Source organism: Salvelinus alpinus, chromosome 15 (genome assembly GCF_045679555.1).
Source record: "Salvelinus alpinus chromosome 15, SLU_Salpinus.1, whole genome shotgun sequence".
Taxonomy (NCBI): domain Eukaryota; kingdom Metazoa; phylum Chordata; class Actinopteri; order Salmoniformes; family Salmonidae; genus Salvelinus; species Salvelinus alpinus.
The window spans coordinates 9,351,714-9,366,738 of record NC_092100.1 but is presented as its reverse complement, the minus strand read 5'-3'; the positions used below and the strand labels follow the sequence as shown (position 1 = coordinate 9,366,738).

The 15,025-nt window shown below is 43.2% G+C and overlaps 2 protein-coding genes across 2 annotated transcripts; both read right to left on the bottom strand.

Moving 5' to 3' along the window:
* Positions 1 to 461: 461 nt before the first annotated feature.
* On the bottom strand, positions 462 to 5,250 carry LOC139540516 (5-hydroxytryptamine receptor 3A-like). Its single transcript, XM_071344402.1, has 7 exons — positions 5,059 to 5,250; positions 4,433 to 4,584; positions 2,348 to 2,517; positions 1,889 to 2,061; positions 1,442 to 1,652; positions 1,041 to 1,244; positions 462 to 754 (listed from the first exon to the last, which is right to left on the bottom strand). The coding sequence occupies exons 1-7, from the start codon at positions 5,248 to 5,250 to the stop codon at positions 462 to 464; spliced, it is 1,395 nt and encodes a 464-aa protein (XP_071200503.1).
* A 7,273-nt stretch (positions 5,251 to 12,523) lies between these two features.
* LOC139540515 (5-hydroxytryptamine receptor 3A-like) lies at positions 12,524 to 14,902 on the bottom strand. The gene is made up of 5 exons (XM_071344401.1): positions 14,656 to 14,902; positions 14,258 to 14,430; positions 13,811 to 14,021; positions 13,411 to 13,614; positions 12,524 to 13,145 (listed from the first exon to the last, which is right to left on the bottom strand). Exons 1-5 carry the CDS (start codon positions 14,900 to 14,902, stop codon positions 12,853 to 12,855), a joined length of 1,128 nt encoding a protein of 375 aa, XP_071200502.1. The 3' UTR covers positions 12,524 to 12,852.
* Between the last annotated feature and the right edge of the window lie 123 nt (positions 14,903 to 15,025).

Genomic DNA, 15,025 nt, shown 5'->3' with positions numbered 1-15,025 from the left:
TGTCTTGCGTGACAGATATTAATCATCTTCATCATCATTGATCCACCATCAACATTACAATTCAGAAAACGTCTCAGATAACCCCAATGAATTGTTGTTAGTAATGAAACAGTGGTTTTCGTGACAGTATGTTTATTTGACAAATAAAAATATATTTCCTCTAATATAGTAATATATAAGTCAACATACCTACTCAGTGCAGCCAGAAGATCAAACAAACAATTGTTAAAGTTATGGTAATGTTAAGGTAATTGTTTTTAAATCTAAACAGCAGTTGACAACATGGTAGACTCTTAAGTCTTGTACGCGGTGGTGTAGTGGAGGGTAAGCACTATTTCCACACATTTTGTATTTTACACAAACATTTAGCCACCTATCGTGGGAAAATGCTAAGAACATATAGGGAGCGTTACTTATTTCACAACGAATGGCATTTAACCACATATTTTTTATTTATTACATCACTGGTTGAACGAATTACTCCAGATGCTGAGGATGACGATGAAGCTGAAGGTGATGAAGATGCAGTAGACGACAAACAGCAGCCGGTCTATGATGTAGCCCACCTGCATCCAGTCCTGGGAGATCTGGTTCCCGTCCACATGCTGGACCACCTGGAGGCGGATGGACTGCAGCTCATTGCCCAGCTTCCTCAGCTCCGCCAGGGCTGAATCGCCTGCCTCTGCCCACATCTCACCTGGTTCTCCTTTTTGAACCTGTCTCTCCACCGTCACTAGAGGGCAGACTTTCAAGTCTGTTTGTTAGAGAAAAGAGGGAAGGAAGGGAGAAAGGTGAAATGATGAATATACCTCCTAAAGACAGAAATTATTGACTTACGTGGGACGTACAATTCTGTCTAAGGTCGGACCTAGTCAAGTGGCTGGAGAAACGTATCAGAGTGATTCCTGCATTTATGTTACTGTTCAGGCCTGTTATTGAATGCTTCACTATATTGCTTTGGGTTGGACAAGACAAGTATATGCTAATTGCCTGAAAGTCTGTGTAATTGTAACTCCCTGGAAGGATCAGATCAGGGGTACCTCCTGCAACTGGATTGAGGATGATCTTGTCCTCTCTTGATTTTTGAGGCAGCCAGACGAGGGTGCCCATGAAGCGCAGGACGAGCAATCGGACCCAGCCAGGCACTGGGTGGAAGTTACTGGAGCCGACCAGGAGGTTGGTGATGAGAATAGTCTCCAGCAGGCTGGCCACCATCAGAGCCAAGCAGATGGCGAAGAACACATCTGCATGGGCGGGAGAAGGAGGAAGATTGAGGTGAAGAGAGAACATATTCAGCCACTCTTAGGAGGACAAAGGAAGTGGACTTCAAAATGATACTTGACCTAACCAGCTAATCCAATAACACAAAGTAAACATTTACCTCTACAGGTATTATTTACGACAAAAATGGTGCTTCCAGGACACATGTATTCATACTCACTTATCAGTGGGATGGTGCTTCCTGTGACGGGCAGCAGGTCATTCACGATGAGCAGGAAGACCGAGTAGCCCAAAATTAGGGTCATCTTGAAGGAGGCGCGGTCCACGTTCTGGGGAGGCAACAGGAAGCTGAAGAGATCCACAGTGATGAGGAAGCAGCTGGGGATCAGGAGGTTCACCACGTAGAGGGTTGGTCTGCGCCTCAGGACAATCTACAGTTCAGAGATACAACAGTGAATGACAACCTTCAAGTGTGATCTGGCTTGGTGCAGTAGATTCCCATAGCAGACAAGACAAAGCCATAATTATCTGGGTTAGCATCCTATGTGTGAAACAGGAAGTACTCTCTGAAACAAAAGTAATGCTAGAAATATAGAGAACTCAACGTTCAGTTCTAGTAGAGCTAAACTAATGGCGTCTGAGTAATTGCAGTTCTTTGGGTTCTTACAAAGAAGCAGAGCTCATCATAGGGGTTGCTTTCTCCCTGATTGAATGTTGATAACTTTAACTTGCTGGATTTGATGTCCATCAGCTCCCACTCCCCTTCAGTGGACAACACGCTAATGGAGCGTTTCAGGATGTCCTCCACCTTCTTCCCTAAGATAATCCTTATGTCCGACACTGCAGGGGAGATAAAGGAATGGGACATACTGGGATGAATGTGCTGAACCTATATGGAAGCAGAACATGATCTGTACTGAGGGAATGGTAAACATAGCAAACAGATCCCTTTGTTGACAACGAGTAATATCAAAAACGGACTCAGTGGACAACCCTGTTTCATACCTATCATTTCAGATCACAAGAGAGAGTCAGGATGTTTTTTGGGGAGAGAAGGAGCGATGGGTTTGGCTTCGGACCCTTATTGTCAAGTTAGTCCTAAAGCGTGGTTGCGTTGACGTCTTACCGTGGTGGATGTAGGATCTGAAGGTGAAGGTGCAGTTCTGGACGTCAAAGGGGAAGGTGTAGATCTCCAGGTTACAGGAGCTAACCACTCTGACAGGGTTGGCGTCTCGCACTATACCAGTGTGCTTAATGTACACATAAGGGACAATGGGAGATCTGTTTTCATCCATACTGTAAGACAGGGAGAAATATGGGGACGACTTCAAACCATGGGCATGATATAAATCATATGTTTTATATTTCTTAATCTTGACTGAAGCAGTCACTAGTGCAATAAAAAGGGACAGAATTAAAGTGTTTGTTAAGATGTCCGCTCCTCTGCCGGAGTCTAATTAGCACAATATAAACTTCCCTATCAAGATCTGTCTGTTTAAGCTATGGATTTGTATGGCCTGTGTCTCAATCCACCACATCTGCCAATGACGGCCTTCCGCATCTGCGGTGGAAGGTTGCTGAGCTACAGCGATGTTTGTCAGACCTTTAGATATCCTGAAAATCAGTCTTCTCTCGAAAACGTCTGTAGAGCCCAAACAAACTAAAATGACCACTCCATGGAAAGATAAGACTCTCACAAATACTATGGTGTCTTCCATTTTGCTCCACGCACTCCATAAACATCACGAGACTCGTTTGAAGAAGTTACCAACCTCTGTCCAAAAGGTGAGACTCTCACAAACACGTACATGTTTGTTGTTTTGCTCTAGGACAACCACAAGCCTCACAAGACTTATCTGAAGGTAGCACGGTACCAGTTCAAATAAATGATGGAAGTACATGCAGTACCAGTCAAAGGTTTGGACACACCTACTCAATCCATGTTTTTTCTATATTTTCACTATTTTCTACATTGTAAAATAATAGTCAATACATTAAAACTATGAAAAAATGCAGATGGATTCATGTAGTAACCAAACAATTGTATTTTATATATTATTTTATATTGGAGATTCTTCAAAGTAGCCACCCTTTGCCTTGACGTCAGCTTGTACAAATTCGTTTACATCCCTGTTAGTGAGCATTTATCCTTTGACAAAGTAATGCATCCACCTGACAGGTGTGGCATATCAAGAAGCTGATTGAGGAGCATGATTATTACACAGGTGCACCTTCTGCTGGGGACAATAAAAGGCCACTCTAAAATGTGCAGTTTTGTTACACAAAACAGTGCCACAGATGTCTCAAGTTTTGAGGGAGTGTGCAATTGGCATGCTGACTGCAGGAATGTCCACCAGAGCTCTTGGCAGAGAATTTAATGTCAATTTCTCTACCATAAACGGCCTCCGACATCATTTTAGAGAATTTGGCAGTACGTCCAACCGGCCACACAAGCGCTGACCATGTGTATGGCGTTGTTTGGGCGAGCGGTTTGCTGATGTCAACATCGTGGACAGGGTTCCCCATGGTGGCGGTGGGGTTATGGTATGCTCAGGCATATGCTACGGACAACGAACACAATTGCATTTGATCAATTGTCAATTTCAATGCACAAAAATACCGCAACGAGATCCTATGCCTATTTTTTTGGTTATTTTTTTGTTATCTGTAACAAACAGATGCATATCTGTATTCCCAATCATGTGAAATCCATAGATTAAGGCCTAATAAATGTATTTCAACTGATTTCCTCATATGAACTGTAACTCAGTAAAATCGTTGAAATTGTTGCATGTTGAAGTAGTTTTAGCGGCAAAAAAATAGTTAAAATATTGGTCAAAAAAATGATACATTTCCTGATCTTTCTTATAGCTCTCAGATATTTACATTTAAGTCATTTAGCAGACGCTCTTATCCAGAGCGACTTACAAATTGGAAAGTTCATACATATTCATCCTGGTCCCCCCGTGGGGAATGAACCCACAACCCTGGCGTTGCAAGCGCCATGCTCTACCAACTGAGCCACACGGGACCGATATAGGACGGACACTTTAAAACAAACTTCCTTTTCAAAAATGTTTGACTTTTGTTTTTCCATGTATGAATATGTTATTCAATGTGTTTCTATGGGCTGATATCAGTAAGAATTCAATGTTCCATCAAAAAAATAAGTATATCGTATCTATATAGACTATAGAGATGTTTAACTCACAATTCATTGATTACCACATCTGGTGACCAGAACCTTTCCCTGGGGAGAGAAATATTGGCAGAGCCGCATTGGACTGGGTCCCAGCTGAAAAATTCATTCTCCCATTCCTGAAACAACACATTAGCAACAATACAATATGTTTGTAAGCAGCATTCAAAATTATAATATGATGTTTAGGATTGTTCTACAGTCAAAGATAAAATATATTTTTTAGTTTCAACCAAATATATATCACTATTGCTATCCAGTACATATTGGTGAATGGATGTTGTGTGTCCTAACAAATATGTAACATGAAGTAACGTTCTGTAGGAGAATGAGAAACCAAAGTGCAAAAATGACTCCCATACACTGTGTACATATATTTGCAAAAATAATAAAATAATACGTTTACCTTCACCAGCCAAATGTAGGTGTTCAACAGTTGTGCTTTTTCTTCCTGAGAAGAGAATTACTTTTTGTTTTCGGATACAAAGTAAAGGCAATAAAGCCACATTTTCAATAGATCTACAAAACATGATGTGGAGGAACATTCAGAACTATATAGCACATGTCAAATACATTGATGGATTTAATGGTATGTCTCCTCAGGTTGAGGAAAGGGATGCTGTCCTACTACTCCTTACCACACCCAGGATGCCGTAGAGAGTGAAGTACATGCTGATGTTGGTGGGGGTTGAGAGGTTCATGACAGGTCGTATGGAGTACAACTTCATAACGTTCTCCAGGGCGGCCAGAAGGGATATGGTGTTGGGGTTGGTGCAGTTCACCACTATCTTACACCTCAGGCATGGCGCTGGGGAAACAATGGTAACCATGCTGCTTTATATTGCGGTTTTGATATGGTCCTGTGTTCCTCAGTTGGTAGAACATGGCAGTTGCAATGCCAGGGTTGTGGGCTCAATTCCCACGGAGGACCAGGATGAGAATGTATTCACTCACTACTGTATGTTGCTCTGGATAAGAGAATCTGTTTAATGAGGTCAAATATCTCAACATCTTCAGTGAAAAGTCTTTCATTTGACCAACTAATGGGGTTCTTGCGTTTTGTAGATATCATTATTAGAGTCTTGTTTGAATGATGAAGACCTTGCTACTTTTTCATATGATAGTGAAATGAATTGACCGCAAACCCACAAATAAATGATGCTATGATCTTGATCGTTAAGGTATCAGATACCCCAAGTAACATCAAAAAGTAAACATAACACTAAAGAATAAATGAAAACAAACTATTACTCAAATATAATATTTTAAATTGACTTAACATAGTTGACTTTACTTTTTCTTTCCCCGTGAACAAGCTGTACCTACCCTGTACCATCATGCAGCAGATGATGACCAGAACCTGGTGGGAACTGACCGACCATCGTTGAGACTGAAATAGTAATTTTAAAAAAATTACTGTTAGGTTCAAAGGTCAAATGGCATATTAGATATACGGTCCATTGTTTAGTGTATGTTTGATAATTAACACAATGTGTATAACACCATGAATTACAATAAGAATTCACACCTTAATTTACCACAAAAGAGACCTAACAAAAGCTTTGAGCAGTTACAGTAATGCATTGAAGCACAACACACAGACACGCAACTTACGTAACGTACAACCCCCAATTGTCACGAAAAGGCAATAGAATGAACGATATTTACCTCCATTTTGGAAAAATCCTTGGCTGCCATCAAACAGCAAGCTGGAAGTTTTTGCAAACTACTGTTGACCGTTTCAATCCTACAGTTTGGCTGAAGAACTATCTAGAGCAAAGCTTTGTTACCTCACTCCCATAACGATGGCATCTCTTCACCAGCTGCAACACATTTTATATATACAGACTAATTTGCATAGTTAGCCACTTATGTTGATGTAATGTCATGGCATAACAAATCAAAAGTTATTTGTAACATGCGCCGAATAAAACACGTGTAGACCTTACGGTGAAATGCTTACTTACAAGCACTTAACCAATAACGCAGTTTTAAGAAAAATACCTCACAAAAAAAAGAATGAGAGTCAATGTGCTGGGGCACCGGTTAGTTGAGGTAATTGAGGTTAATATGTATATGTACGTAGAGTTATTATTAAAGTAACTATGCATAGATAATAACAGAGAGTAGCAGCAGTGTAAATGAAGGGAGGGGGGGTCAATGCAAATAGTTTGGGTAGCCATTTGATAAGATGTTCAGGAGTCTTATGGCTTGGGGGTAGAAGCTGTTTAGAAGCCTCTTTGACCTAGACTTGGCGCCCCGTACCGCTTGCCGTGTGGTAGCAGAGAGAACAGTCTATGACTAGGGTAGGTGGAGTCTTTGACAATTTTTAGGGCATTCCGCTGACACTGCCTGGTATAGAGGTCCTGGACGGCAGGAAGCTTGGCCCCAGTGATGTACTGGACCGTACGTACTACCCTCTGTAGTGCCTTGCGGTCGGAGGCCGAGCAGTTGCCATACCGGGCAGTGATGCTCTCGATGGTGCAGCTGTAGAACCTTTTGAGGATCTGAGGACCCATGCCAAATCTTTTCAGTCTCCTGAGGGGAAATAGATTTTGTTGTGCCCAGTTCACGACTGTCTTGGTGTGTTTGGACCATGTTAGTTTGTTGGTGATGTGGACACCAAGGAACTTGAAGCTCTCAACCTGCTCCACTACAGTCCCGTCGATGAGAATGGGGGCATGCTCGGTCCTCCTTTTCTTGTAGTCCACAATCATCTCCTTTGTCTTAATCACGTTGAGGGAGAGGTTGTTGTCCTGGCACCACACTGCCAGGTCTCTGACCTCCTCCCTATAGGCTGTTCTTCGTTGTCGGTGATCTGGCCTACCACTGTTATCAGCAAACTTAAGGATGGTGTTGGAGTCATGCCTGGCCGTGCGGTTATGAGTGAACAGGGACTACAGGAGGGGACTGAGCACGCACCCCTGAGGGGCCCCCGTGTTGAGGATCAGCGTGGCGGATATGTTGTTCCCTACCCTTATCACCTGGGGGCGGCCCATTTAGGAAGTCCAGGATCCAGTTGCAGAGGCAGGTGTTTAGTCCCAGGGTCCTTAGCTTAGTGATGAGCTTTGAGGGCACTATGGTGTTGAACGCTGAGCTGTAGTCAATGAATAGCCTTCTCACATACTGTAGGTGTTCCTCTTGTCCAGGTGTGAAAGGGCAGTGTGGAGTGCAATAGAGATTGCATCATCTCTGGATCTGTTGGGGCCGTATTCAAATTGGAGTGGGTCTAGGGTTTCTGGGATAATGGTGTTGATTTGAGCCATGACCAGCCTTTCAAAGCACTTCATGGCTACAGACGTGAGTGCTACGGGTCGGCAGTCATTTAAGCAGGTTACCTTAGTGTTCTTGGGCACAGGGACTATGCTGGTCTGCTTGAAACATGCTGGTATTACAGACTCGGACAGGGAGAGGTTGAAAATGTCAGTGAAGACACTTGTCAGTTGGTCAGCGCATGCTCATAGTACATGGTCTGGTAATCCGTCTGACCCTGCGGCCTTGTGAATGTTGACCTGTTTAAAGCTGTTACTCACATCCGCTATGGAGAGCGTGATCACACAGTCGTCCAGAACAGCTGATGCTCTCATGCATGTTTCAGTGTTACTTGCCTCGAAGCGAGCATAGAAGTAATTTAGCTCGTCTGGTAGGCTCGTGTCACTGGGCAGCTCTCGGCTGTGCTTCCCTTTGTAGTCTGTAATAGTTTGCAATTCCTGCCACATCCGACGAGCGTCGAAGCCGGTTTAGTGCAATTCGATCTTAGTCATGTATAGACGCTTTGCCTGTTTGATAGTTTGTCGGACGGCATAGTGGTATTTCTTATAAGCTTCTGGGTTAAAGTCCTGCTCCTTGAAAGCGGCAGCTCTACCCTTCATCTCAGTGCGGATGTTGCCTGTGATCCATGTTTTCTGGTTGGGGTATGTAGGTACAGTCACTGTCGGCACTACCTCACCGATGCAGTTATTGATGAAGCCAGCGACTGATGTGTTGTACTCCTTAATGCCATCGGAAGAATCCCGGTACATATTCCAGTCTGTGCTAGAAAAACTGTCCTGTAGCTTAGCATCTGCTTCATCTGACCACTTTTTTTGTTGACAGAGTCACTGGTGCTTCCTGCTTTAATTTTTGCTTCTAAGCAGGAATCTGGAGGATAGAATTATGGTCAGATTTGCCAAATGGAGGGCGAGGGAGAGCTTTGTACTCGTCTCTGTGTTGTGTAAAGGTGGTCTAGAGTTGTTTTCCCTCTGGTCGGACATTTAAAATGCTGATAGAAATGAGGTAAAACATATTTAAGTTTCCCTGCATTAAAGTCCCCGGCCACTAGGAGCACCGCCTCTGGATGAGCCTTTTCCTGTTCGCTTCTAGCCGTATACAGCTCATTGAGTGCGGCCATAGTGCCAGCATCGGTTTGTGGTGGTAAATAGACAACTACGAAGAATATAGATGAAGTTGCTTTTGGAGAATCCTCAGAAAATCACAGCTCCAGACTATTTTCAAGTTTGAACACCAATCTCCTGACACAAAGATCTCTGATCCCTTAGAAGTGACGCAAGGATTCAGTGATATTCTTGATTGTACAATCAAACTAAAGTGTTGTAGCAATATGCCTAGCAACAGAGAAGACCATGAGTGAGAACCATAAACCTTGGGGCAAATGAGGTGGTCAGTAGAGCAGGTGAACTCTTGTGGTACAGAGCTACTTTACCTGCAGGTGGTTGGATTCAAAACAGGCGTGAGCCACAGTAAATGGCTGTGGTGGAGGGTGAAGTTGCCCATAGAAGCTGATCCTAGGTCAGTGTATCATTTTCCACACTAATGGTTAAGGTTAGGATTGGGGGAGGAGAGGCTGATTCTAGATCTGTACCTAGGGGACATTTCACCCCAGAGCTGTGGTGTACCAACCTATGCAACAATCGCACGATAGTGTACCACAGCTCTGCAGACAATACACGTACTGGGCTATGGAAATGAGCTGGGGGTTCACCTCAGCACACGAAGGAACAGGTGTCCCAATGTCCCCCCATTCAGCTCTCCCACTCAAATCATTTGTTACATAACTTGTGTTATTTTTTTATTTTATTTTTATTTCACCTTTATTTAACCAGGTAGGCTAGTTGAGAACAAGTTCTCATTTACAACTGCGACCTGGCCAAGATAAAGCAAAGCAGTTCGACACATACAACAACACAGAGTTACACATGGAATAAAACAAACATACAGTCAATAATACAACAGAAGAAGTCTATATACAGTGTTTGCAAATGAGGTGAGATAAGGGAGGTGAAGGCTAAAAAAAGGCCATGGTGGCGAAGTAAATACAATATAGCAAGTAAAACACTGGAATGGTAGATTTGCAGTGGAAGAATGTGCAAAGTAGAAATAGAAACAATGGGGTGCAAAGGAGCAAAATAAATAAATAAATAAATACAGTAGGGGAAGAGGTAGTTGTTTGGGCTAAATTATAGATGGGCTATGTACAGGTGCAGTAATCTGTGAGCTGCTCTGACAGCTGGTGCTTAAAGCTAGTGAGGGAGATACAGTGGGGAGAACAAGTATTTGATACACTGACGATTTTGCAGGTTTTCCTACTTACAAAGCATGTAGAGGTCTGTAATTTTTATCATAGGTACACTTCAACTGTGAGAGAAGGAATCTAAAACAAAAATCCAGAAAATCACATTGTATGATTTTTAAGTAATTAATTGGCATTTTATTGCATGACATAAGTATTTGATACATCAGAAAAGCAGAACTTAATATTTGGTACAGAAACCTTAGTTTGCAATTACAGAGATCATACGTTTCCTGTAGTTCTTGACCAGGTTTGCACACACTGCAGCAGGGATTTTGGCCCACTCCTCCATACAGACCTTCTCCAGATCCTTCAGGTTTCGGGGCTGTCGCTGGGCAATACGGACTTTCGGCTCCCTCCAAAGATTTTCTATTGGGTTCAGGTCTGGAGACTGGCTAGGCCACTCCAGGACCTTGAGATGCTTCTTACGGAGCCACTCCTTAGTTGCCCTGGCTGTGTGTTTCGGGTCGTTGTCATGCTGGAAGACCCAGCCACCACCCATCTTCAATGCTCTTACTGAGGGAAGGAGGTTGTTGGTCAAGATCTCGCGATACATGGCCCCATCCATCCTCTCCTCAATACGGTGCAGTCGTCCTGTCCCCTTTGCAGAAAAGCATCCCCAAAGAATGATGTTTCCACCTCCATGCTTCACGGTTGGGATGGTGTTCTTGGGGTTGTACTCATCCTTCTTCTTCCTCCAAACACGGCGAGTGGAGTTTAGACCAAAAAGCTCTATTTTTGTCTCATCAGACCACATGACCTTCTCCCATTCCTCCTCTGGATCATCCAGATGGTCATTGGCAAACTTCAGACGGGCCTGGACATGCGCTGGCTTGAGCAGGGGGACCTTGCGTGCGCTGCAGGATTTTAATCCATGACGGCGTAGTGTGTTACTAATGGTTTTCTTTGAGACTGTGGTCCCAGCTCTCTTCAGGTCATTGACCAGGTCCTGCCGTGTAGTTCTGGGCTGATCCCTCACATTCCTCATGATCATTGATGCCCCACGAGGTGAGATGTTGCATGGAGCCCCAGACCGAGGGTGATTGACCGTCATCTTGAACTTCTTCCATTTTCTAATAATTGTGCCAACAGTTGTTGCCTTCTCACCAAGCTGCTTGCCTATTGTCCTGTAGCCCATCCCAGCCTTGTACAGGTCTACAATTTATCCCTGATGTCCTTACACAGCTCTCTGGTCTTGGCCATTGTGGAGAGGTTGGAGTCTGTTTGATTGAGTGTGTGGACAGGTGTCTTTTATACAGGTAACGAGTTCAAACAGGTGCAGTTAATACAGGTAATGAGTGGAGAACAGGAGGGCTTCTTAAAGAAAAACTAACAGGTCTGTGAGAGCCGGAATTCTTACTGGTTGGTAGGTGATCAAATACTTATGTCATGCAATAAAATGCAAATTAATTACTTAAAAATCATACAATGTGATTTTCTGGATTTTTGTTTTAGATTCCGTCTCTCACAGTTGAAGTGTACCTATGATAAAAATGACAGACCTCTACATGCTTTGTAAGTAGGAAAACCTGCAAAATCGGCAGTGTATCAAATACTTGTTCTCCCCACTGTAAGTGTTTCCAGTTTCAGAGATTTTTGTAGTTCGTTCCAATCATTGGCAGCAGAGAACTGGAAGGAGAGACGGCCAAAGGAAGAATTGGTTTTGGGGGTGACCAGAGAGATATACCTGCTGGAGCGCGTGCTACATCACCTCATGAAGCTAGTTGAGAGAATGTCAAGAGTGGGCAAAGCTGTCATCGAGGCAAAAGGTGGCTACTTTGAATAATCTGTTTACCACGTTTTTGGTTTCTACATGATCCCATCTGTGTTATTTCATCATTTTGATGTCTTCACTATTATTCTACAATGTAGAAAATATTAAAATAAAGTAAAACCCTTGAATGAGTAGGTGTGTGCAAACTTTTGACTGGTACTGTATGTTTTATGGATTTTCAACCTCTGACATATTGTGGATTCAGAGCTATATATCTAAAAGAACTGAAAGTGTTTTTCTTTAATGGAAGCCTCTGTAATGTCAACCATGTAGGATATGGTGTACCGCAGGGCAGCTCTCTACTTTTTCTATTTTTACCAATGACCTGCCACTGGCATTAAACAAAGCCTGTATGATGATGATTCAACCATGTGCGTTTCAGCAAACACAGCTAATGAAGTCACTGAAACCATTAACAAGGAGTTGTAGTCAGTTTTGGAATGGGTGGCCAGTAATAAACTAGAACTGAACATCTCTAAAATTAAGAGCATTGTATGGACCCCAGGAAGAGTAGCTGCTGCTTTTGTAACAGCAAATGGGGATCCTAATAAAATACCCCAAAATAACTTCCTGTATGTCGACGCTCTAATCAAACAAGGATGTGGTTTTTGGATGATCCCCTACTTTGCATGTCATTGATCCATGTCTTGCGTAACAGATCTTCATCATCATTGATCCACCATCAACATTACAATTCAGAAAACATCTCAGATAACCCCAATGAATTGTTGTTATTAATGAAACAGTGGTTTTCGTGACAGTATGTTTATTTGTCAAAGAAAAATATATTTCCTCTAATATAGTAATATATAAGTCAACATACCTACTCAGTGCAGCCAGAAGATCAAACAAACAATTGTTAAAGTTATGATAATTTTAAGGTAATTGTTTTAAAATCTAAACAGCAGTCAACAACATGGTAGACTCTTAAGTCTTGTACGCGGTGGTGTAGTGGAGTGTAAGCACTATTTCCTCACATTTTGTATTTTAACACAAACATTTAGCCAACTATCATGGATTTTTTTTTATAAATTACAAGGAACGTTACTTTATTCCCGACGAATGGCGTTTAACCACCTATTTTATTTATCACTGGTTGTACGAATTACTCCAGATGCTGAGGATGACGATGAAGCTGAAGGTGATGAAGATGCAGTAGACGCCAAACAGCAGCCGGTCGAGGATGTAGCCCACCTGCATCCAGTCCTGGGAGATCTGGTTCCCGTCCACATGCTGGGCCACCTGGATGCGGATGGACTGCAGCTCATTGCCCAGCTTCCTCAGCTCCGCCAGGGCTGAATTGCCTGCCTCTGCCCACATCTCACCTTGTTCTCCTGTTTGAACCTGTCTCTCCACTGACACTAGAGGGCAGACTTTCACGTCTGTTTGTTAGAGAAAAGAGGGAAGGAAGGGAGAAAGGTGAAATTATGAATATACCTCCTAAAGACAGAAATGATTGATTGTCTAAGGTCAGACCTAGTCAAGTGTCTGGAAAAATGTATCAGAGTGATTCCTGCATTTATGTTACTGTTCAGGCCTGTTATTGAATGCTTCACTATATTGCTTTGTAGTGGACAAGATAAGGTTCTGCTAATTGCCTGAAAGTCTGTGTAATTGTAACTCCCTGGAAGGATCAGACAGGGGTACCTCCTGAAACTGGATTGAGGATGATCTTGTCCTCTCTTGATTTCTGAGGCAGCCAGACGAGGGTGCCCATGAAGTGCAGGACGAGCACTCGGACCCAGCCAGGCACTGGGTGGAAGTTACTGGAGCCGACCAGGAGGTTGGTGATGAGAATAGTCTCCAGGAGGCTGGCCACCATCAGAGCCAAGCAGATGGCGAAAAACACATCTGCATGGGTGGGATGGAGGAAAAGGGAGGTGAAGAGAGGAAAATATTCAGCAACTCTTAGGAGAACAAAGGAAGTGGACTTCAAAATGATACTTGACCTAACCAGCTAATCCAATAACACAAAGTAAACATTTACCTCTACATTTATGACTTATGACAAATATGGTGTTCCCAGTACACATGTTTTTATACTCACTTATCAGTGGAATGGTGCTTCCTGTGACTGGCAGCAGGTTATTTATGATGAGCAGGAAGACCGAGTAGCCCAAAATAAGGGTCATCTTGAAGGAGGAGCGGTCCACGTTCTGGGGAGGCAGCAGGAAGCTGAAGAGATCCACAGTGATGAGGAAGCAGCTGGGGATCAGGAGGTTCACCACGTAGAGGGTTGGTCTGCGCCTCAGGACAATCTACAGTTTAGAGACACAACGGTGAATGACAACCTTCAAGTGTGATCTGGCTTGGTGCAGTCGATTCCCATATCAGACAAGACAAAGCCATAATTAGCTGGGTTAGCATCCTATGTGTGAAACAGGAAGTACTCTCTGAACCAAAAGTAATGCTAGAAATATAGAGAACTCAACGTTCAGTACTAATAGAGCTAAACTAATGGCGTCTGAGAAATTGCAGTTCTTTGGGTTCGTACGTAGAAGCAGAGCTCATCATAGGGGTTGCTTTCTCCCTGATCGAATGATGATAACTTGAGCTTGCTGTATTTGATGTCCATCAGCTCCCACTCCCCTTCGGTGGACAACACGCTAATGGAGCGTTTCAGGATGTCCTCCACCTTCTTCCCTAAGATAATCCTTATGTCCGACACTGCAGGGGAGATAAAGGAATGGGTCATCCTGGGATGAATGGGCTGAACCTATATGGAAGCAGAACATGATCTGTACTGAGGGAATGGTAAACTTGGGCCTAACACCAAACAGATCCCTTGGTTGACACCGAGTAATATATCAAATACTTCAATGGACTCAGTGGACAACCCTGTTTCATACCTATCATTTCAGATCACAAGAGAGAGTCAGGATGTTTTTTGGGGAGAGAAGGAGCGATGGGTTTGGCATCGGACCCTTATTGTCAAGTTAGTCCTAAAGCGTGGTTGCGTTGACGTCTTACCGTGGTGGATGTAGGATCTGAAGGTGAAGGTGCAGTTCTGGACGTCAAAGGGGAAGGCGTAGATCTCCAGGTTACAGGAGCTAACCACTCTGACAGGGTTGGCGTCTCGCACTATACCAGTGTGCTTAATGTACACATAAGGGACAATGGGAGATCTGTTTTCATCCATACTGTAAAACAGGGTGAAATAGGGGGACTTCAAACCATGGGCATGATATAAATCACATGTTTTATATTTCTTAATCTTGACTAAAGCAGTCACTGGTGCAATAAAAAGGGACAGAATTAAAGT

Coding starts and splice junctions, on each gene's coding strand:
- LOC139540516 (XM_071344402.1), bottom strand. CDS start 5,250: ATGGTTACCATTGTTTCCCCAGCGCCATGCCTGAGGTGTAAGATAGTG. Junction 1,653..1,888: donor ATGATGAGCTCTGCTTCTTT/GTAAGAACCCAA, acceptor TCTGAACTGTAG/ATTGTCCTGAGGCGCAGACC. Junction 1,245..1,441: donor AAGCACCATCCCACTGATAA/GTGAGTATGAAT, acceptor CCGCCCATGCAG/ATGTGTTCTTCGCCATCTGC.
- LOC139540515 (XM_071344401.1), bottom strand. CDS start 14,902: ATGGATGAAAACAGATCTCCCATTGTCCCTTATGTGTACATTAAGCAC. Junction 14,022..14,257: donor ATGATGAGCTCTGCTTCTAC/GTACGAACCCAA, acceptor TCTAAACTGTAG/ATTGTCCTGAGGCGCAGACC. Junction 13,615..13,810: donor AAGCACCATTCCACTGATAA/GTGAGTATAAAA, acceptor CCACCCATGCAG/ATGTGTTTTTCGCCATCTGC.